Below are 22,960 nucleotides of genomic sequence, written 5' to 3'. Positions count from 1 at the left end.
ACGGAGTGTGCAGGGATGGAGAGGTGGAGTGTGGAGGGGTCGAGTAGGGTGTGGGGAATGGGGAGGTGGAGTGTGGAGGTCGAGGGGTGAGGAGTGGGGAGGTGGAGTGTGGAGGGATCAAGGGTTGGGGAATGGGGAGGTGGAGTGTGGAGGGGTCGAGGGGTGGGGAATGGGGAGGTGGAGTGTGGAGGGGTCGAGGGGTGGGGAATGGGGAGGTGGAGTGTGGAGGGTTCGAGGCGTGGGGAATGGGGATGTGGAGTGTGGATGGGTTGAGGGGTGGGGAATGGGGAGGTGGAATGTGGAGGGGTCGAGGGGTGGGGAATGGGGAGGTGGAGGGTTCGAGGGGTGGGGAATGGGGAGGTGGAGTGTGGAGGGGTCTAGGGGTGGGGAATGGGGAGGTGGAGTGTGGATGGTTTGAGGGGTGGGGAATGGGGAGGTGGAGTGTGGAGGGGTTGAGGGGTGGGGAATGGGGAGGTGGAGTGTGGAGGGGTCGAGGGGTGGGGAATGGGGAGGTGGAGGGTTCGAGGGGTGGGGAATGGGGAGGTGGAGGGGTCGAGGGGTGGGGAATGGGGAGGTGGAGTGTGGAGGGGTCAAGGGGTAGGGAGTGGGGAGGTGGAGTGTGGAGGGGTCAAGGGGTGGGGAATGGGGAGGTGGAGGGGTTGAGGGGTGGGGAATGGGAAGGTGGAGTGTGGAGGGTTCGAGGGGTGGGGAATGGGAAGGTGGAGTGTGGAGGGGTCGAGGGGTGGGGAATGGGGAGGTGGAGTGTGGAGGGGTCGAGGGGTGGGGAATGGGGAGGTGGAGGGTTCGAGGGGTGGGGAATGGGGAGGTGGAGTGTGGAGGGGACGAGGGGTGGGGAATGGGGAGGTGGAGTGTGGAGGGGTCGAGGGGTGGGGAATGGGGAGGTGGAATGTGGAGGGGTCTAGGGGTGGGGAATGGGGAGGTGGAGTGTGGATGGGTTGAGGGCTGGGGAATGGGGAGGTGGAGTGTGGAGGGGTCGAGGGGTGGGGAATGGGGAGGTGGAGTGTGGAGGGGTCGAGGGGTGGGGAATGGGGAGGTGGAGGGTTCGAGGGGTGGGGAATGGGGAGGTGGAGGGGTCGAGGGGTGGGGAATGGGGAGGTGGAGGGTTTGAGGGGTGGGGAATGGGGAGGTGGAGGGGTCGAGGGGTGGGGAATGGGGAGGTGGAGTGTGGAGGGGTCGAGGGGTGGGGAATGGGGAGGTGGAGAGGTGGAGGGGTCGAGGGGTGGGGAATGGGGAGGTGGAATGTGGAGGGGTCGAGGGGTGGGGAATGAGGATGTGGAGTATGGAGGGGTCGAGGGGTGGGGAATGGGGAGGTGGAGTGTGGAGGGGTCGAGGGGTGGGGAATGGGGAGGTGGAGTGTGGAGGGTTCGAGGGGTGGGGAGTGGGGAGGTGGAGTGTGGAGGGTTCGAGGGGTGGGGAATGGGGAGGTGGAGTGTGGAGGGGTTGAGTGGGGAGTGGGGAGGTGGAGTGTGGAGGGGTTGAGTGGGGTGTGGGGAATGGGGAGGTGGAGTGTGGAGGGGTCTAGGGGTGGGGAATGGGGAGGTGGAGTGTGGAAGGGTCGAGGGGTGGGGAATGGGGAGGTGGAGTGTGGAGGGGTTGAGGGGTGGGGAATGGGGAGGTGGAGAGGTGGAGGGGTCGAGGGGTGGGGAATGGGGAGGTGGAGTGTGGAGGGGTCGAGGGGTGGGGAATGGGGAGGTGGAGTGTGGAGGGGTCAAGGGGTGGGGAGTGGGGAGGTGGAGTGTGGAGGGTTCGAGGGGTGGGGAATGGGGAGGTGGAGGGGTCGAGGGGTGGGGAATGGGGAGGTGGAATGTGGAGGGTTCGAGGGGTGGGGAATGGGGATGTGGAGTGTGGAGGGGTCGAGGGGTGGGGAATGGGGAGGTGGAGTGTGGAGGGGTCAAGGGGTGGGGAGTGGGGAGGTGGAGTGTGGAGGGTTCGAGGGGTGGGGAATGGGGAGGTGGAGGGGTTGAGGGGTGGGGAATGGGGAGGTGGAGTGTGGAGGGTTCGAGGGGTGGGGAATGGGGAGGTGGAGTGTGGAGGGGTCGAGGGGTGGGGAATAGGAACGTGGAGTGTGGAGGGGTCGAGGGGTGGGGAATGGGGAGGTGGAGGGTTTGAGGGGTGGGGAATGGGGAGGTGGAGTGTGGAGGGGTTGAGGGGTGGGGAATGGGGAGGTGGAGTGTGGAGGGGTCGAGGGGTGGGGAATGGGGAGGTGGAGGGGTCGAGGGGTGGGGAATGGGGAGGTGGAGTGTGGAAGGGTTGAGTGTGGGGAGGTGGAGTGTGGAGGGGCTGAAGCTGGTTGTGGAGATCGGGGAGCTGGTGGTACGGGGGGAGGTGGTGTTATGTGAAGGGTCTCACAGCCCTTTGCTTGTGACTAACCCTGTTCCTGTTCCTGCTCTTCAGACAATCATCTGGACAGTTCTGGCCTCGGTTCGTATTTACTACAAGTATCGACGGGCAAAGCCTCTCAACAAACATGTGCTCATCCGCGATCCCTACGCTTTTAAAGGAGTTCGTAAAATCATCGATGGCTGTGCTTTCAAGGTGTACGGACATTGGGTGAAGAAAGGTTTGCAACAGAACCGAGCAGCTTTGTTTGAGAATTCCCCCAAAGCCTTCCTGTTCTCCCTGAATGAAGCCACAGCATAGCTGGGACGAGCCGTCACTCTCCGGTCATTAGCCACGCTCACGTGTGCTGTTTTCTCTGGCAGAGATCCCGACTCTGCTGTCTGCTTCCGTCCTCTGTGTTCAAGGTGTGTGGTGAAAGTGTCACTTTACGAATGTGAATTGCTAATTTAAAACTCTGCAAAGCCAGTGCTCATTCAGACCCCGATCATTCTGCAGTTTTGTGGAAGTTGACGATGTTTGGTCTCAGTCTGACTTACCTGTCATCAGTCTGGTGCAGAGTGTCCAAACCCCACCCTGTTCCTTCTCATTGGCTTCAGATTCAACACCTTTTCTCTGAGCAGACCTACTCATTCATCCTTTTCATCCTGACCTCTCCCACTCATTCAAACCCTGACCCTGACATATCACCATTACTCTGGCCCTGACTAATCACCCAGGCGCCCACCCTTACCCTCACATTGGCCCCTGACCCATCACCCTCACCCCCACCCCCACTCTGACTCCTTACACTAGTCCCCAACCCTCACCCTGATCTCCAGTGACCTCTGGTTCTGGCCCCTTATGCACTTGCATCATCGCACGGGACACAAGCCAATGGAGATGGGGAAACCTTTGTTTACAGGGAAGGGAACGACCCCTTCACATCCACACTGGCTGATGCACTGCAGTCCGATCAAATCCCACTTGTTAGTGTTTCCTCCACAGCCTCAAGATTTCAACAGGGTTTGTTTCCTCTCCTCACCAACAGAGGTCCAATACCAGCACAGTTCTCTTTCCATCTTCAACACATCACCTTAAATCCATGTCCCCTGCATAGACCTCCCATCCAAAGGAAATTCCATCCACACCCCTCACAACTGTGCACTCCAGAGTTTCCCCTCCACCTCCTTAGCTGCAGGGAACCATTCAGAGAAGGTTCTGCTTTCCTGAAGTGTAGACAAAGCTGAGAGATGTGAACAGATTAGTCCGAAGCCAGGTGTGAATGAAGGATTATTAAACAGCTAACAGGAGGAGGAGGCTCGAAGAACATCCTCACCTTCAACAAGTGAATGGTGAAGAAAAGGCTCAAGTATTGTCACCAAGTTCTGCCAGAAGTAAGCATTTCAGTCTGGCTTCCTGCTAAGATCATAGCGTCACACACCCCAGACTCCAGGCAATTCTACTCACTCCACGTGATCAGCTGACTGGTTGTGGGGAAGGCTATGGGGCTAATGTTCCTCCTGTCGTAATGAAGACGATGATCCACAAGTATGTGTGCTGTGGACAGGCTGTTCCAGTACAGCTGCAACACTCCCACCTACCTGACAATGTGGGAAATAAGACAGTGCTGTCCTCTCACCAAAGGGTAAATCCACTCCACTGCCCAATCAGTCGGCACTTTGGATTGTGTCATCAACAGTGGGATTCATTGGCACTTCGCTCCAGATGCCATTCTGGTCCAGAACCCATCCTAGCCTCAGTCCAAACATGGTCCAAGTGCATTTTTCCAAGATGCACTGGTAAACTGAGGTTAATTGGCATCAGAGATCGGAGCACAGAGAAAGGTACTTGTGGTTTTCAGCTCCAGAATGTCACTGCAGAAGATGGTTGATGCTTAGCCTTCTTCAGCGGTTCCCCTGTATCATCAATAGCAACGCACACAAGATGCTGGAGGAACTCAGCAGGCCAGGCAGCATCTGCGGAAAAGAGTCGAGAGTCGACGTTTCGGAACAAGACCCTTCCTCAGGACCGGAGAAAGAGGCGCGGTCAGAGTAGGAAGGGGAGGGGAGGTGAGGAAGAAGTACAAGGTAGTAGGTGATAGGTGAAACCAGGAGAGAGGAGGGGTGAAGTAAAGAGCAGGGAAGTTGATTGGTGAAAGAGGTAAAGGGCAGGCTAATGGGAGAGGACAGAAGGCCATGGAAGAAGGGAAGGGAAAGGAGGAGGACCAGAGGGAGGTGATGGGCAGGGAAGGAGTTAAGGTGAGAGAGGGAAATGGGAATGGGGAGTGATGAAGGGGAGGTAAGTACTGGAAGTTCGAGAAATCGATATTCATGCCATCAGGTTGGAGGCTACCCAGACGGAGTGTTGCTGTTGGGGGCTGGGTTATGTTCATCCACATACACCCGCTCAGCTGAAGAAGCTGCTAGCACACAGTGAAAATGAGAAAACATTCAGACATGGCTGTTAATTGGTGAGCAACAATTTAAACAAATGAAAGGTACGTCACCTCCAGAGTTTCTCCGGTTAGCGGACGATTCCCCTCCACGCCTCTCTGATGTAGTGGGGAACCGCGTACGAGGCAAGTTACATTGCCTTCTGCCGGGTGAGTTTCCAAAGAGATCACCAGCTCGTAACCCAGCATGGATGGAAAGCATGCAGGGGAGCCGGCTGGATTTGAACTCGGGACCTTTCATCCTGAAGTCCGGCACTGTTACCACTACGCCACCAGCCAGGTCAAGCAACAATTACATCAAACAAAGTGACCAGCACTAACCGTCTACAACAAGGGCAAGTCTGTCCACCATTACTATCACAAGTTCCCTACCATCAGCATCTTGGAGCTTGCCATTAGCTACATAAATACTCTGGCTTCATGAACCGGTCAGAGGTGGGTATCTTGCCTGGCTCAGTACAGTAGCAACAACTCTCTAGGAGATCCACAAAGCTGCCTGCTTGTTTGACAAATCATCAACCACCCTAAATGCTCACTGCCTCCATCACCAGTGCAGTGGCAGCAGCATGCATCATCTACAAAATGCACTGTAGTTACTTACGCAGGCTAATCTGAGAACTTCCCCCAAACCTGTGACTTCCTCCATCAACATCAGGCAGATGGAAGCCACACCACCCACTGAGTCTTCCCTGTGAATCTTCAAAGACAATCCTTCCAGTGAACAAAGCCCTTCGGCCCACAATATTGTGCTGGACTAATGAAATCAGTAATCAAATGGAGAACTAAACTAATCTCTTCTGCCCACACAATGTCCACATCCCTCCATTTTCCTCACATTCATGCACCTATCTAAATGTCCCTAATGTTTCTGCCTCTGCCACCAACCACCACCCTGCGCAGCGCATTCCGGGCACTCACATCTTTCTGTGTAAAAGAACTCGCACCTCATATCTCCTTTGAAATTACCCCCTCTCACCTTAAATGCAAGTCCTCTGGTATTAGACACTGGGAAAAAGATAGTATCTGTCTACTCTGTCAATGCCTCTGATTATCTTATAAACGTCTATCAGATCTCCTTCAGCCTTTCCTGCCCCACCCCAGAGAAAACAACCAGGTTTGTCTACCCTCTTCTTTTAACATGTGCCCTCTAATCCTGGTCAACTCGATAGCCTTCCTATAATGGGATGACCAGAGCTGTATGCAATACTCCCAATGTGGCCTAAACTAGAGCTGCAGCACAACTTGCTTAGTTTTGAGTTCAATGCCTTGAGTAATAGAGGAAACCTGTGGCTAGAGAAGACACGAAGATGTTATCCAAGACCCCAGCAATCTCTTCACTTGCCTCTCTCAAAGAACTGGGGATACGTCATTAGGCCCTGGGGATGTATCCACATTAATGCCCTTTAAGAGACCCAGCATGACCTCCTCCTTTCCTTCAAAATGCCCCAGCATATTAATGCACGCGGCACTGACTCCCTATCCTCCCCGTCCTTCTCCTTGGTACATACTGATGTAACGTATTCATTAAGGACCTCACCCACATCCTCTGCATTCAAGCAAATTTATCCTTTATCCTTGAGTGATCCTACCCTCTCCCTAGTTATCCTCCTGCTATTGATGTATGTATAGAATGCCTTGGGATTCACCTTAATCCTACTTGCCAGGGACTTTTCATGGCCCCTCCTGGCTTTCCTAATTTGCTTCCTTAGATTCTTTTCTGGCTTCTTTATATTCCTCGTGTGCTTCGTCTGACTTTCATTCTTATTCTTTTTCTTCTTTACAAAATTCATCACCTCTCTCAACATCCAAGGTTCTCTTACCTTGCCGTCCTTGTCCTTCCTTCTGCCTGGAACATACCTGTCCTGTACTCTGTGTCATTGGTCTTTAAAAACCCCCCACATGTCAGATGTGGACTTGCCCAAAACAGCTGCTTCCAAATAACTTTCACTAATGCTCTCTCTCCTGTCTAATGCTCGCATAATTTGCCCTGCTCCAATTTAATAGTCTCTTGCAAGCTCAATACTTATCCTCATCTAGAACTATCTGGAAACTTAAGGAGTTGTGATCACTGTTCCCTAACTGCTCCCCCTCTGAAATGTCAGTCACCTGGCTAGGTCCAGGTCCAGTATAGCCCCTCCTCTTACTGGACTATCTGCATATTGATTTAAGAAACCCTCCTGGATGTACTTAACAAATTCTGCCCCATCTAAACCCCTTGTACTCAGGAGGTCCCACTTTATATTAGGAAGGTTAAAATCCCCCATGACACCAACCCTATAACCCTATTGTTTTTACACCTTTCCTTAATCTGCTTGCATGTCTGGTCCTCAATGTCCCAATGGTGGGTGGCGGGGGTCTGTAGTATGATTGTTCCACTCCTATTCCTAACTTCTGCCCAAATGGACTCAGTGTCTGAACCTTCATTATGTCTGCTCTGAGTGCCGCTGTAATACTGTCCCTGATTAGTAGTGCAATTCCCTCACCTCTTTTACCTCCCTCTGTATCTTTTCTAAAACATTGAAACCTTGGGACGTTACATTCCTGTCCCTCTCTCAGCCAAGTCCCTGTAATGGCAACAACATCATGGTTCCATGTACTGATTCATGCTCTAAGTTCATCACGTTTACCCATAATACTCCTAGCATTAAAATATGCACACTCAGACTATCTGTCCCATTGTATCTGTTACTTTGCTCCTCCCTGTTTATACTGGCCCTGACATCCATCCCTCCACTTTCTGACCTGATGGTCTGGTTCCCTTCCCCCTGCCAAACTAATTTACAGCCTCCCGAGTAGTACCAGCAAACCTTCTGGCCAGGATATTGGTTCCCCTTCAGTTTAGGTGCAATTCCTCCCTCTTCGACAGGTCACCTTTGTCCCAAAGAAGGTTGCAATGATCCAAGAACCTGAAAGCCTGCCTCCTACTCCCTTTCTCAGTCACCTGTTCATCTGTACTAACATCCTATTCTTGCCCTGACGAGCACATTTCACTGGGAGTAATCCAGGGGTCTTGTTCTTCAGCCTCTTTCTTAACTCTCTCTACTCACTGTGCAGGGCCTCTTCCTTTTCTACCGAAGCAACACACACAAAATGCTGGAGGAATTGAGTAGGCGGGGCAGCATCTATGGAAAAGAGTACAGTCAGTGTTTCGGGCCGAGACCCTTCGGCACGAGTCTTTCTACCTATGTCATTGGTGCCAATGAGCACCACGACCTCTGGCTATTCACCCTCCCCCTTAAGAATATTCTGCAGTTGCATAGAAATATCTTGGACCTTAGCACCTGCAAGGCAACACACCATCCTGGCGTCTCTTCACAACCACAGAATCTACTGTCTGTTCCCCTATTAAGTCTCCTATCAATATCCTCTGCCCAACTTTACCCTTCCCTGCTAAGGCTCAGTGAGGGCCACAGGGATATACTTGTTGCTCAGGGGGATAACCGTAGAGGAACTCTGCACTGTGTGCTTACTTCCCTCACCTCTGCTGGTCACCCACCTAGGTATGACCACCTCCGTAAAAGTTTCATTTATCAGGCTTTCCGTCTCTCGGATGGTCCTGAGTGCATCCAGCTGCAGCTCCTGTTCCTTGACCTGGTCAGTCAGGAGATGATGTTGGGTGGGGTGCCACCTGCAGATGTAGCTATCAGTGCAATAGTTGGGTATCCTGTAATCCCACATTTTACAGGAGGAGTATTTCACTGCTTTACTATCCTGCTTACACTTGTTATACCATTGTCTCTAACTTCTCAAGCTTAAATTCTACAATCAAATAGATGACTCCAAAAAAAACCCAGCAACCTTGGCCTCTGCCTATTCTTGCCGAAGCCTATTGAGAAAGCCTGACCACTCTAACACTGCTCCACTCCAACAATGGCTGCTCTGCCTAAACCTATTGGCCCTTGCTAACTTTCTAATAACCCAAGCAATTTCTCCCTCTGACAGACACCACTCCCTTTTTAAAATTGGTGCATAAACTCTGCAAGGAACTGTCTTCAACACTGTCTGTGATCTCCAACTCCGCAAATAAGTCCCCAACCATGAGGGAAAGATTATTCATACCCCAACCATGAGGAAAAGAATATTCATACCCTGACCATGAGGAAAAGATTATTACTCTCTGCTCTATTTGTTTTTCGTCCATCGTTGACGTCGATGAGGACCTCGACACCATAATGATGGTGTCGAGACTAGTGCGTGATTTGGATTTAAGTGAGGGAGAGTTGTGCAGCGTCAGCATCACTCTCTCTTCCCAATTCCCATCTGGGTCCAGTGGCAAGACAGAGTCTAGACGGCTGGAGATGGGACTAGGCGCAGTGGATGACCAGGACGTCTTCTGTGTCTCGTCCTGCTCTACACGTTCCACGACGCTTGCACAGACCGCCTTCTTGACCATTGGACCTTCCATTGGTCTCGTCCGCTCAATCCGCCGGAGTCTGTCTTCACATGCTGGGATAGAAAACTCCCTATCTCACCGAGGGTCTGAGACCCGTTGACTACCCTCACCTGGTTTAGCCGGCTTGTCGAAGCCGTTGCCCGGGGTGTGGCCGCTGTCGCATGCAAACAGCTACGGGGAGCCACAGGTGAGAGCTGAGTGCCAGGTGGGGACCAAAGGTGGACTAATCACCCTGAAAAGGACACGACATGTTCCCCCACCAGGGGTGCTACCCCTCCCTGACACCCCATATACCCCTCTGCTCTATTTAGACCTTTTATAATTATATGCTCTTCCGTCAGTCCCCTTCACCCTGTGTAAAAGAAACCCAGCCTGTCTGATCTCTCCCCATGTTCCTGCAACATCTTGACAAATCTTCTCTGCTTTCTCTCTAACACAATCACATCCTTCCTGTCATGCTGTGACCAGGGCTGCACTTAACACTTACTACAAGTACAAACGGAACTGGGTTTTGAAAAGCTGCACACTACATCCCAACTCTTACATTCTGCGAAGACAAGCATGCCGTATCCCTTTTTCATGACCCTATCTGCCTGTGAAATGTGAACTTGGTCCCTCTCTTCATCAAAATTCTTCAGTGCCCAACTATTTACTCTGTACCCCGATCTAACTCTCAGGATTAGATTTCAGTGTTAACTTTCTGCCTGGCTTTCCATCTGATCTGCATCCTTCTGTAGTTTCGGACAACTTTCCTTGTTCTGCATTATACCAACACTGTGTCATCTGCTGACTAATCGTGATTTCTATATTCACACTCAGTTCTTTAACATGTGACAAATAACCGAGGCCTCAGCACCAATCCCTTCATGCACCGCTAGTTACAACCCTCTACCACTGATGTCTGCTTCTATCACCCAGCCAATTTTGGATCCAGTTGGCCAGCTCCCACAGTCCTTAACCTTCTGAACCAGCGTACCATATGGGATCTTGTCAAATACCTTATTAAAGTCCATAAAGACAACATCTACCTCCCTACTTTCATAATCTTCTCAGTTACCTCTTCAAAAAAACTCAAATTAGAGACTGGATTTTCCCCTCACTAAGCCAAGCTGAGCGTCCCTCAACAGTCCCCGTTTATCCAAATATGCATAAATCCTGTCCTTTAGGATTTTCTCCTATCATTTCCCTACCACTGATGCAAGGCTCACCGGCCTGCAGTTATCTGTCCTATCCCTGCCGCTCTTCTGAAATAAAGGAACAACATTTGTTGTCCTCCTGTTTTCTGGAAGCTTCTCTTTAAGTAATGAAGTTGCAGAGCTTGCAGTGAAGTGGCCTGTTCTGTAGCTGAGGTCAGGCCTGTCTGTGAGTGAGTGGGGGACAGGTAGGGGTGTGTGTGTGTGTGTCTGTCTGTCTGTGTGAGTGGGTGTGTGTGTGTGTGTGTGTGTGTGTGTGTGTGTCTGTCTGTGTGAGTGGGTGTGTGTGTGTGTGTGTGTGTGTGTGTGTGTCTGTCTGTCTGTGTGAGTGGGTGTGTGTGTGTGTGTGTGTGTGTGTGTGTGTGTCTGTCTGTGTGAGTGGGTGTGTGTGTGTGTGTGTGTGTGTCTGTCTGTGAGTGAGTGGGGGACAGGTAGGGGTGTGTGTCTGTCTGTCTGTGTGAGTGGGCGGATGGGGATCTGGGTCTGGGGATGGGAGCGAGGGAAAGGGCTTGTTTTCCCTTGGTTGCCTTTGTTTTCCTGTTGAAGCCACTTGTGTTATTCTGCTGAACACTGGGCTTGCTATATCAGCACTGGAATGTGAGGTGACTATTGTGAGCTGCCCGCAGCCCATCCTTAGATTGACACAAATAACACATTTCACTGTGTGTTTCAATGTACATGTGATAAATAGACGAATCTGAATCTGAATTTTTTGTTAACGCCCCAGCTATCTCATTTCTTGTTTCCTGTAGCAAACCGGATTAGATCTAGTGTGGCCCTGGGGACTTACCAATCCTTATACATCCCATGACACCAGCATCTTCTCCACACTCTCCTGCGGATCTCTGCATCCTTTCTGAACTGTTCAGCAGAACCCTTTGATTCCAGCTTTGCACCCAGTCAGCCATTTTCTCGAAAATTATGTTGTTTAGCAGGAGGCAAAGAGTCGGAATAATGGGGGCCTATTCTGGTTGGCTGCTAGAGACAACTAGTGTTTCGCAGGGGTCAGTATTGAGACAGCTTTTATTCACGTTATATGTCAATGATTTGGATGACAGAATTGATGGCCTTGTGGCCAAGTTTGCAGACAATACAAAGATAGGTGGAGGGGCAGGTTATGTTGAGAAAGCACTCGGGAGTCCTTGTGCAGGGTTCCCTAAAGGTTAACTTGCAGGTTGAGCTGGTTGTGAGGAAGACAAATGCAACGTTAGCCTATCACATACAAGAGAAAATCAGCAGATGCTGGAAATCCAATCACAAACACGAGAAAATCTGCAGAAGCTGCATTCATTTTTGAGAGAACTAGAATATAAAAGCAAGGATGTGATGTTGAGGCTTTATAAGGCATTGGTCAGACCACACTTGGAGTACTGTGATCAGTTTTTGGTCCCTTATCAAAGAAAAGATGTGTTAGCATTGGAGAGGGTCCAGAGGAGGTTCACTGATTCTGGGAATGAAATGGTTAATGCATGAGGAGCATTTGATGGTTCTGGAGTTTAGAAGAACGAGGGGGGAATCTCATTGAAACCTATCTAATATTGAAAGGCCTAGACACAGTGTTTGTGGGGAGGATGTTTCCTATAGTGGGTGAGTCTAGGACGAGAGGACACAGCCTCAGAATCAAGGTACATCCATTTAGGACATAGATGAGAAGGAATTTCTTTGTCCAGAGGGTAGTGAATCTGTGGAATCCATTGCTTATGGACAGCTGTGGAGGCCAAGTCATTGGTATATTTAGAGTAGAGGTTGATAGGTTCTTGATTAGTCAGGGCGTCAAAGGTTACAGGGAGAATGGGGTTGAGAGGGATTATCTATCAACCATGATGGAATAGCAGAGCAGAATCAATAGACAGAGAGGCCTCATTCTTCTCCAGTCTTCTACCTGATGACCAGTTTGCCACCTAGGACCTTGTCTTAAGCTTTACGAAAGCCGATGAAGATATCAGATGCTGCACCCTCATCAACTACTCCCCCCCCAATTCAACATTCATGTTGCGATCATGTGATCATTTCTACTGTCATGGTGTTGGGCTGAGTGGCCACAGTTACTCAGGCTTACGACCCCCACCTGTGACCAGACGTGCTTAGTGTCTGTGCTGTGTCCTCTGCGACTGTTTGCTTTCATTTCCTAGCATGTACTTTACTTGGGGATGATGGATTTTTAAAATTTGAGGTTGCTAAACACCACCGTTGTTATATTTATTCCATCATCATTTCACACTCCAGTCTTCACCAGGCTGTTTTTATTGTTCTCCCTCTAGCGCTGAGACACACTTGCACATCAGATTCCTGGTAGTTCTGCCCTCCTCCTGCTCTTGGTAATCTCACACAGAGCTCCTGATTGACAACAGGCAGGTAGCACCTTGGCAGTGAAATTCTCACCCTTGCTTTCAAACCTCACCTTAATCTCAGCCCTTCTGCCCAACAGCACTGCCTGTCACCCTCCCCCACAAATTCGTCAATGACAGCTATGGAACATGACAGATGCCCATGACACAGTGCAGCTACCACACAGGACTCTCTCCCTACTGCGTCAGAGTAGTGTTCAGCGCAGAGTGGGTCTGAGAGGCAGTGAGCCACTGAATTTTATTTGGTCCACAGTCCATCCATTTCACACACTACCCCTCCAGCATGGGTCGTTCTACCAGGGAGCCGGTATGTAGTCAATGTCAAGGTCTGTCTTTGACTAGTCTATCGGATAGTTTTAATCCAGATGTTTGAGAGGAGAACTTTGTATTTTCAGCTTTTCTAACTCAAGAACTTGGGTTGTTCAGACATTCAGTGTATTTTGTTGGAAGTTTGATGCAACTTTAGGAGTTTGAGAAAGTTGAGACGGGTATGCACAGGAATGGATGGTGGGTACAAGTGCACAGCTCATGGAAAGTGGTAGGGCAGCTGAGGAGAGTCACGAAAGTCTGTATAAACAGAGTGCAAGAGCAAAGTCACAATGAAGCCCGACACTGCCCGTTCCACTCATTAGGAAAGATGTGGTTTTGAAGAGGGTGCAGAGGGGATTCCCCAAAAGGATTTTGATTCAGATTCTCATTTATTTGTCACACGTACATCAAAATGCAGTAAAATGCGTTGACAACAAAATTGCTGGGGGCAGCTCACAAAGGTCACCACACATTCCAGCGCCAACATTAACACGATCACAATGCTCGGCAGAACAGAGAACACATCCAAACAGAACATACCAAGCAACGACATCAAACAAGCCTTTTCCCCCCCTCCTTACCCTCCTCCTCTCTCCCCCTCTCTCTTCCCTCTCTCACACACTCACACACTCACACACACTCACACTCTCACACACACAGTCACACTCTCAAACTCACACTCTCACACTCACACTCACACACACACACTCACATACTCGCATACTTGCACACTCTCACACTCACTCACACTCACACATTCACACACACACACACACACACACTCACACACACACTCACTCTCACACACTCACTCTCACACACACACACTCACTCTCAAACACACTCTCACACACTCACTCACTCACATACTCTCGCATACTTGCACACTCACACTCACTCGCACTCACACATTCACACACTCACACACACTCACTCTCACACACACTCACACTCTCACTCACACTCTCACTCACACACACACACACACACACAGACACGCACGCACACTCTCCTCCTCGTCCTCCTCATCCTCATCGTCCTCCATCATTCACAGATTTGGGGCTCCAACATGAATTCCAGTCAGCCTCTGAGCCTCGATCCAGGCATACAATCAACTTTCGAGCTTCAATCCAGACCTCTGGGGAAGGGAGACTTCAGTTCTGTAGACAAACTAGAGAAGCTGGGGTTGTTTGCCTTGGACCAGAGGAGGTTGTGAGGGAATCTGAAATCATGTAACATATGGGCAGTATAGGATTTATTTGAAGCAGCCACTGGGTCTGGAATGGCATGTGGAGGCAGGTTCGTTCACACCATTCAGTAGGGAGCTGGCAGACGTCCTACAGGAGAGAGGGAGTGCAGGGTGATGGGGTGAGGACAGGCAGTGGCACTAGAGTGAAAACTCCTTTTGTCCAGCCTGTGAAGTTGGCTGTCCCGTGTGCTGTTACAAAGTGGAAAACTGAGGGACTGTCATGATTTAAACTGATTCAGCAAAACCACTCATTAATAGTCAGAGGACTGATAGATCTGTCCTTCACTAAATCATTCACCCTTTCACTGCATGTATCCCGAGGCTGGCTGTCTCAAATGAAGTACTGCATGTTCTTGTTCAGTCCAACTGAAAGAAAACATTAAATTATTTTTGTGCCCATGGATGTCTTATTTTTTCTCATGAGAGCAAAATATTTGACTCGGGAGATGTGTGTCTGGGTTTCTACATCCAGAGTAAGGTCAGTTTTATGAAATTACGTTTCAGCAAAAGTGAGCTGGAAGCTGAGGTGAAGGGAAATCCATGGTGGAGCTGAACTAGTTATTCTTTAACATTAAGTTCCTACTGAAAATAGAAGGGTTAGGACGTGGGTGAGTGAGTGGGGAAATACAGAGAGGGCAGCGGAGAAGAAAGGGCCACTAAAGTCGGATGGCAAGTTGAGGGAAGGGACAAAGAGTGAATGTGGAGGTCAGAGGAAGGGCTAAACGGTTATGTAACCTGCAGTATGTTGGATGGTGAAAGTCAAAGCCAATAAACCCTGTGGATGCAGAGGGTGGTGGTGATGGAGACATGAAATACTGCAGCTGCTGGAATCTGAAGCAAAACGGGCTGATGAAGAAACTCAAGTCAGCACCCACATGCATACACAGCCCTCCAACCCCAGATTGAGACCCACCATCTGGTTAGAGTATAGAGGGGAAGGGTGTAGCCAGTTTGAAATATAGCGGCTGGTGGGCAGAAGGCGCCGACTGGGGGTGGGGAGATTGGAGCTAGATGCTGGGAGGTGATTGGTGGAGACAATGAAGGAGTGCAGATAGTGGGATCTGACAGGAGGGGATAGTGGTGAGAGAAATCAAATAGGGCAGGGAAGTACACACCTGAGCCAGCTAGGGCAGAGAGGGTACACACCTGAGCCAGGTAGAGGAGCAGGGGTACACACCTGAGCCAGGTAGGGGAGGGAGGGTATACACCTGAGCCAGGTAGGGGAGGGGAGTACACACCTGAGCCAGGTAGAGGAGCAGGGGTACACACCTGAGCAAGCTAGGGGAGGGGAGTACATACCTGAGCCAGGTAGGGAAGGGAGGGTACACACCTGAGCCAGGTAGGGGAGGGAAGGTACACATCTACAACAGGAACTTGGGATAGTCCTGGAAACTATTAAGTTCAAAGTAAGTTTATTATTAAAGTATGTATTCTACCTGAAAATCATTTTTTTCTTGTGGGCATTCACAGTAGATCTAAAGAAGCAGAATAGAATCATTGAAAAATGACCGAGGGATAAATAGCCAATCCGCAAATGAAAACAAACTACAAAAGTGAACAAGAAACAAATAATAATCATAAATAATAAACAGTATTGAGTTGTAGAGTACTTGAAAGTGAGTCCATGGGCTGTGGAATCAGCTCAGTGAGTGAAGTTATCCACACTGCGCCAGGAAGACCAGAGGGCATCATGGTGAACTGAAACAGACCCAGGAGCATGTGGAAGGCACTGGTCATTCAGGGAAAGCTGCCAGTAGCCTTTACCAATCCTTTCTAGTAGGTCATCACTACAGGGAATAGGATAAGCATCAAAAATAGAAATAGCATTCAACTTCCAGAAAGCAATGCATAATCCCAAGGTGCCATCCTTCTTGGGGACTGCTCCACTCACTATTTGAAGACTCGATGACTTCCAGCTCCAGCATGGTCCGAACCTCATCTTTCAGGGGCCCCTCAAGTTGCCCTGGTGCTCTGTAGCAGTGTTGCATACTGACCCCCAGTCATCTCTGATCCTGAAGGAATGTTTTAGGACCTTCGTCAGTCGTGGTCTCTGCTGGAACAGCTGTAGAAAGTCAGCAAGTGCCCTTTGCAGCTCCACGGTTGGCAGCCATTGAGACAGGAGAGGTCAACCTTCCCAGGCTACCATGACCCCTTATGAGCCATTATCAATGGATTCTTCATCTGTACAAATATCAACAGAGGGAGGAGAACCAGTATATTTCTCAAGGTGCCTTTGCCAGCATGACTTTCTAGGTCTTTTGGTTCCTCTCTTGCACAGACTGGTATCCAAGTCAGGCAGAGATTGTAACCGGCCATCGCTTTGCTTTTAGCACCAGCCATGCCTAAGTAACAAACAGCACTGTCTACTCCTGGATGTGAGTGGCTATTTCCCTTCCTCAGGAAGTCACGTAACACAGACAAGTCTCCCCCCAGAATCATGTCAATGGGTAGTTTATTCAGCACCCCCACTTTCATCAGATGCATGTGGTCATCCAGCTCAGTAGTGAGACACATTGGATTGGTGTTTGGTGACTGGAGCCTACACCAAAGGCAGAGGTAAAACTTTTACTAAATGACAGTGAGCTGCCAGAATCTAAAAGAGCTCGAACAGGTTTTCCATTGACTGACTATTATAAACATGGGCTCTTTCTCCTCACATTCTGTTTGTTTTCCATGACCATACTCACACTATCATCATACAGTCATTGTCATTATCATCATCACCACGTTCCCCCTCCCTTGCGACCGAGCACATACCTGACTATTTGGCCCTCTTGAAAGGACACACACAGAGGACTAATGACATGGCTGCTGACAATGGTAGCAAATGAAAGATTTAGAAGAAACTACCAAAGGTTCTGTGCCCGCATTTCTCCCACTCCCCAATTCTGCAGTTACCCTGAGAGTTCCTTGAAGCATTAGAGTCTCTGTGATGGCGCCCCCTTGTGGGAATTGAGGTACTGCAAGGCAAGAGCCCATCGCTGGCTTCTGCTCTTGGACTCACTTTCTGGTGTCTGAAGGAGGAATCCACAGCAGCTGCTCCAGAACAATGGCCTCACCAATCTCCTCCTTGACCTTCTGCTCTGATCGAATCCATGGCGGTGGAGACCTCTCAGGTGATGATACATCTCAAAAGGTGACTCTCCAGGTGGTAGAGTACTGGAATGGAAGCTTGGGTGATAGGTTTCTGCTGAGATATCAAATTTAGCCAGCAGTGCCTCCTTCAGCTCAGGATAATAGTGGAAACTCTCTTCATCCATTGTAGTATAGGCTTCGAGAGCTTAACCCGTCAGTGGTGGCACTAGCTGGCAGGCCCACTCCCCCTCTGGCCATTGCCATATCTGGGTCATCCTCTCCAACCTGACAAGATAATTCACAACACACCCAAAATGCTGGGGGACCTCAGCAGGCCAGGCAGCATCTATGGAAAAAAGTACAGTCGACGTTTTGGGCCGAAACCCTTCAGCAGGACTCAGTCGACTGTACTTTTTTTCCATAGATGCTGCCTGGTCCGCTGTTCCTCCAGCATTGTGTTTGTGTGTTGCTCGGATTTCCAGCATCTGCAGACTTCCTCTTGTTTGAGATAGTTCGTAATATTGTCACCCCATTGAAAGGAAAGCATCTTGGGACCCTTCCGCAGACTTTGGAGTTCCTTTCTAGAAGTATCGTCTTTCCTCTACTGAGCAGACAAAGTCTCTGACTAGATTTTCCAGGGAGGGTTTGGAGGTGGTGCATCTTGAAACCCTTCTGCTTCTGGTCTGCGTTTGGCCCTGGGCTGAAATTCTTCCTCCTCCCAGGTCTCTGCTGTTTTCCTGGTACCAGCTTCATTTTTAGCCTCAGGGAATTTCCTGACGTGGGACTGCAATCCCACTCCCCCGAGTGAAACACACTCCTTTATGACTTACCCATCCCACCGCTGCCACCATGTGTTAGATAGGTGGGTTATGACCAAAGAAAAAAATTGCTGGAGTCGCTTAGCACTTTAGTGCAAGAGTGTTTATTAGGTATGTCAAAAATCAAACTTACCAAGATTAGAGAAAACTGTCAATATTTACAAAAGGATATCTACCAGTAAACACAATAATAGTTCCATACTATTCTTGCCAGAGTGAACTCCTGGCAGCCCCGATCTCTCTGTCCTACTGAGGGTGCTTAGCTCCTTTTTTACACCAGGACATTTTAATTACCTACAAAGTTAACTAAGACTACACGTGAATCAGAATATAATGCACCCCACAATGTAGTTACAATCATGTACAAAATAAACTTAAAGTATCTACCTTAAGCACAGTATACAAACAATATATACACATTTGGTCCCTAAGGTTGTCATAGCTGGGGTGATGGTGGGGATAAACTCCCATTACCTATAAAGTGCTCTAAATGGCGTGCGTCTCTAACAGCCTCTGACAACCAAGTCCAACTCTTGGCCTTCACATGAGGCTTAGCTACTAGGCCTGGCGGAACCGTTTCTACTGACAAGAGAAAGGGCAAAGGCGGACCACAGGCACCTCAGAACCAGTTGCTTCAGGTAGGTGGGGCTCATTAGCCTTGGATGGCAGCCTGCCTAGAAGGAAAACTCTGATTTTAAACCTCTGCTGCCTTGCAGCCATATCCACCCATGGGAAAGGCTTTGGGAGTAAACCCTGAGGAAGAAATCCGGAGCTGGGGTCCCCAAGGCAGTTTGATGTTGTTTACAACTTCACTCTGGCAGCCTCTGCGACGACACTGGTGTCAGGCTGTCTCGGCACTTGCCCTTCCCTTGGACTACATCAGTGACATGGACGGGGGAACCCACTGCACGGGCAACAGCCGGTTCTTCAAATCTTGCTGCCCAGGCTTGTGCCCTGGAGAAGACACAGTCCACCAGAGGCGCAAACCCATGATCCCCTGGAATCGACAGCTACCTACGGTGTTACACATTCCAAAAGACATTTTCAATGTGTATGGTGGCAAAGGCAGCATAAGGCTGCTCTGAGTGCTTCAGCGTGGTTTAGAACACCAGAACACAAGAATATAACTGGGAAGATCCTGAGGTGTGTCCACTCAGCTCAATGATGAGGCAATGTTTGTCCGTGTGTGTGTGTGTAAGGAGTGCATTTGCCAAGTGGTCCCGTCACACATCTACACATAAAAAATACATACACACAAACACATCATACATAAATACACACACACATACATACACATGGACATATGTATGTGTATATATAATATATACATACACACATATAAATTAAATTAAATAAGAGGATTAGAAACATTGAGCTATTAATATGGCTTCATTGTCCATTCAGAATTCTCATGACAGTGGGGTAGGGAAGAAGCTGTTTTTAAAGCATTCAGAGTGTGTCTTCAGGTTCCTGGACCTTCTCCTTGATGGTAGCACTGAGAAGAGGGCATGTCCTGGGTGATGGAGGTCCTTAATGATGGATGCCACCTTTCTGAGTCATCAACTTTTGAAGATGTCCAAAATGCTGCGAGGCTAGTGCTGGATTTACAACCTCCTGCAGTTTTTTTTCCAATTCTATGTAGCAGGCAACGAGTTAAACAATTGGAATGCTCTCCAAGGTACATCTGTAGAAATTCACCAGGCTTTGGTGACCTACCAAGTCTCCTCAAACTCTAAATGAAATATGTTGGGCTCAGGACAGATCTTCAGAGGTGTTAACAAGGGCGATTGCTCACCCTCTTCATTGTTGATCCCTTGACTGGTGTGTGTTCCATCGGCTTCCCCATTCTGAAGTTGATAGTCAATTCCTTGGTCTTAGTGATGTTGAGGGCAAGGTTGTTGTTGACACCTCCCAACCAGCTGATCTACCTTGCTCCTGTACACCCCTCATCACCATCTGATATTCTGTCAACCATAGTTGTGTCATTGTCAGATTTCTAGGGGGTGAGCTACACAGTCACGGGTGTAGAGAGTAGAACAGTGGGCTAAGCTCACATCCTGGAGGTGTGCCAGCATTGGTTGTCAGCTAGGAGGAGTGATATTTCCAACATGCACTGACTGTGGTGTCCCGATGAGGAAGTCAACAATCCAGTTTGTAGAGGGAGGTAAGAGGCCCAGGGTTTGGAGCCTGTCGATTGCTACTGAGGGTATGATGGTGTTGAACACTGAACTGTAATCAATAAAGAGCAGCCTGGTGTAGGTACTGCTATTGCCCAGCTCGAGTGAAAAGCCAATGAGATTGTATCTGCTGCAGACCTATGGTGGCGATTGGCAAATTGCAGCAGGTCCAGATCCTTGCTCAGGATTCTGTCAATGACCAACCCCCCAAAGCACTTCATTACAGTAGATCAAGTTCAAAATAAAATTTATTATCAGTGTACATACACGTCACCACATACAACCCCGAGATTCTTGTTCCTGCGGGCATACTTTGCAAATCTATAGAACAGTAACTGTAAACAGGATCAATGAACAACAAACTGTGCAAATTCAAATATAAATAAATAGCTATAAATAATGAGAGCATAAAATAACAAGATAAAGAGGCCTCAAAGTGAGACCATCGGTTTTGGGAACACCAGAAAACAGAATGAGTGCAGTTGTCCCCTTTTGTTCAAGAGCCTGATGGCTGAGGGGTAGTAACTGCTCTTGAACCTGGTAGTGCAAATCCTGAGGCACCTGTACCTTCTACCTGATGGCAGCAGCGAGAAAAGAGCACTGCCTGGATGGTGTGGATCTTCGATGATGGATGCTGCTTTTCTACAGTAACGTTTCATGTAGATGTGCTCAGTGGTTGGGAGGGTTTTACTCGTGATGTACTGGGCTGAATCCACTAACTTTCGTAGGATTTTCACTCAAAGGCATTGGTGTTCCCATACCAGGCTGTGATGCAACCAGTTAACACACCTTCCACCACACATCTATAGAAGTTTGACAAGGTTTTCAATGATATGTCAAATCTCTGTAGACTTCTGAGGAAGTAGAGGTGCTGTTGTGCTTTATTTGTGATTATATTTATATGACGGGTCCTCTGAGATCGTGACACCCAGGAATTTAAAGTTACTGACGCTCTCCACTTCCAATCCTCCGATGAGTACTGGCTCATGAATCTCTGGTTTCTCTCTCCTGAAGTCTACAATCAGTTCCTTGGTCTTACTGACAATGAGTGAGAGGATGTTGTTATTACACCGCTTACCCAAGTTTTCAATCTTCCTCTTGCAAGCTGATTCATCATTCCCTTCGACACAGCCCACAACAGTGGTGTCATCAGCAAACTTGTACTGGTGATGGAGCTGTACTTAGCTGCACAGTCAGAGGTGTAAAGCCAGTAGATCGGGGGGCCAAGTACACATCCCTGAGGTGCTCCTGTGCTGATGGAGGTTGTGGAGGAGATGTTTTTGCCAATCGGAACTGAGTGGGGTCTACAAGTGACAAAATCCAGGATCTAATTGCACAAGGATATTGAGGCCCAGGTGATGCAGTTTACTGATTAGCTTTAAAGGGGCGATGCTGTTAAATGCCGAACTGTAATTGATAAAGAGCATCCTGATGTATGCATCTTTGCTGTCCAGACGTTCCAGGGTTGTGTGAAGAGCCAATGAGATGGCATCTGCTGTAGACCAGTTGCTTCAGTAGGCAGATTGGGAGTGGATCCACGTCACCACTCAGACAGGAGCTGATATGCTTCAATACCAGCCTCTCGAAACACTTCACCACCGGGGATGTAAGTGCCACTGGGCGATAGTCATTGAGGAAGGTTACCACGCTCTTCTTTGACTGAAGCCTGCTTGAAGCAGGTGGGTAACACATATTGCTGGAACGAGAGATGGAAAATACCTGTCAATACACCAGCCAGTTGGTCAGCACACGTATTCAGTACTCAGCCAGGTGCTCTGTCCAGACCGGATTCCAAGCTTTCCTTGGATTCACCCTCTTGAAGGCAGCCCACACATGACAAGTCCAGTAAACATTCTGGGAGGAGAGGTTGTGGTGGTGGAGGAGGACAAATATGTGTGTGTTCACCTCGACAACAGACTTGTCTGGAAAACCAACTCCAAGGCTGTTTACGGGGGAGGTGGAGGGGATGATCAGATTCTATTTTCTAAGGAAACTGAGATTCTTCAATGTGTACAGCAGGATATTGGAGATCTTTTAGCAGTCTGTTGTAGTGAGTGCAGTCTTCTTTACGACTTTATGTTGGGGAGCAGCATCAGTGTTGGTGATGCGAAAAGACTAAATAAACTCATCAGAAAGCTGGATCCGTCCTTGGCTACATCCCAGACTCTTTGGAGTTTGTGGAGGAGAGGAGGTCACTAAGCAAACTGTTACCCATTATGGACAATCTGGCACATCCCCTCTATGACCTACTGAATAAACAGTGGAGCACCTTTCGAACAGACTCATTCAGCTCCACTGTCACAAGGATCGTTACAGAAAATTTTTCCCACCAAATGCAATAAACATATGCAACAGTTCATCTCTGTGCAACAGGAGAACACACATCATAGTACAATAGTCTGTTTTATTATTTCATACATTATTATTGTATATATTATTATTCTATCCTTTATTAATTAAATCTGCACACTGCAAAGTGTGCTTTTAAATGTTGCTGCTGTAATGAAAGAATTTCCCACTCAGGATTGATAAATATTATTTATTATTATTATGTTATCTTCAGATACTGGGACCAAAGGATCATCAGGAGATATGGAGTGGCTGAT

General features: G+C 48.9%; 1 protein-coding gene across 2 annotated transcripts in view; it reads left to right on the top strand.

Annotated features, from left to right (window-relative positions):
* The window catches only part of LOC140187804 (phosphorylase b kinase gamma catalytic chain, skeletal muscle/heart isoform-like), a 79,826-nt gene extending 66,489 nt beyond the window's left edge, over positions 1–13,337 (top strand). For both annotated transcript variants that reach the window (XM_072243570.1, XM_072243571.1), the window contains exon 10: positions 2,416–13,337. In XM_072243570.1, the coding sequence (XP_072099671.1) occupies positions 2,416–2,661 (246 nt within the window). In that variant the 3' untranslated portion in view covers positions 2,662–13,337. The remainder of the gene's footprint in view (positions 1–2,415) is intronic.
* Positions 13,338–22,960: the final 9,623 nt, after the last annotated feature.

Source organism: Mobula birostris, chromosome 25 (genome assembly GCF_030028105.1).
Source record: "Mobula birostris isolate sMobBir1 chromosome 25, sMobBir1.hap1, whole genome shotgun sequence".
Lineage (NCBI taxonomy): Eukaryota > Metazoa > Chordata > Chondrichthyes > Myliobatiformes > Myliobatidae > Mobula > Mobula birostris.
The sequence above is the reverse complement of the archived record's forward strand: the minus strand, read 5'-3'. Positions and strand labels throughout refer to the sequence as shown.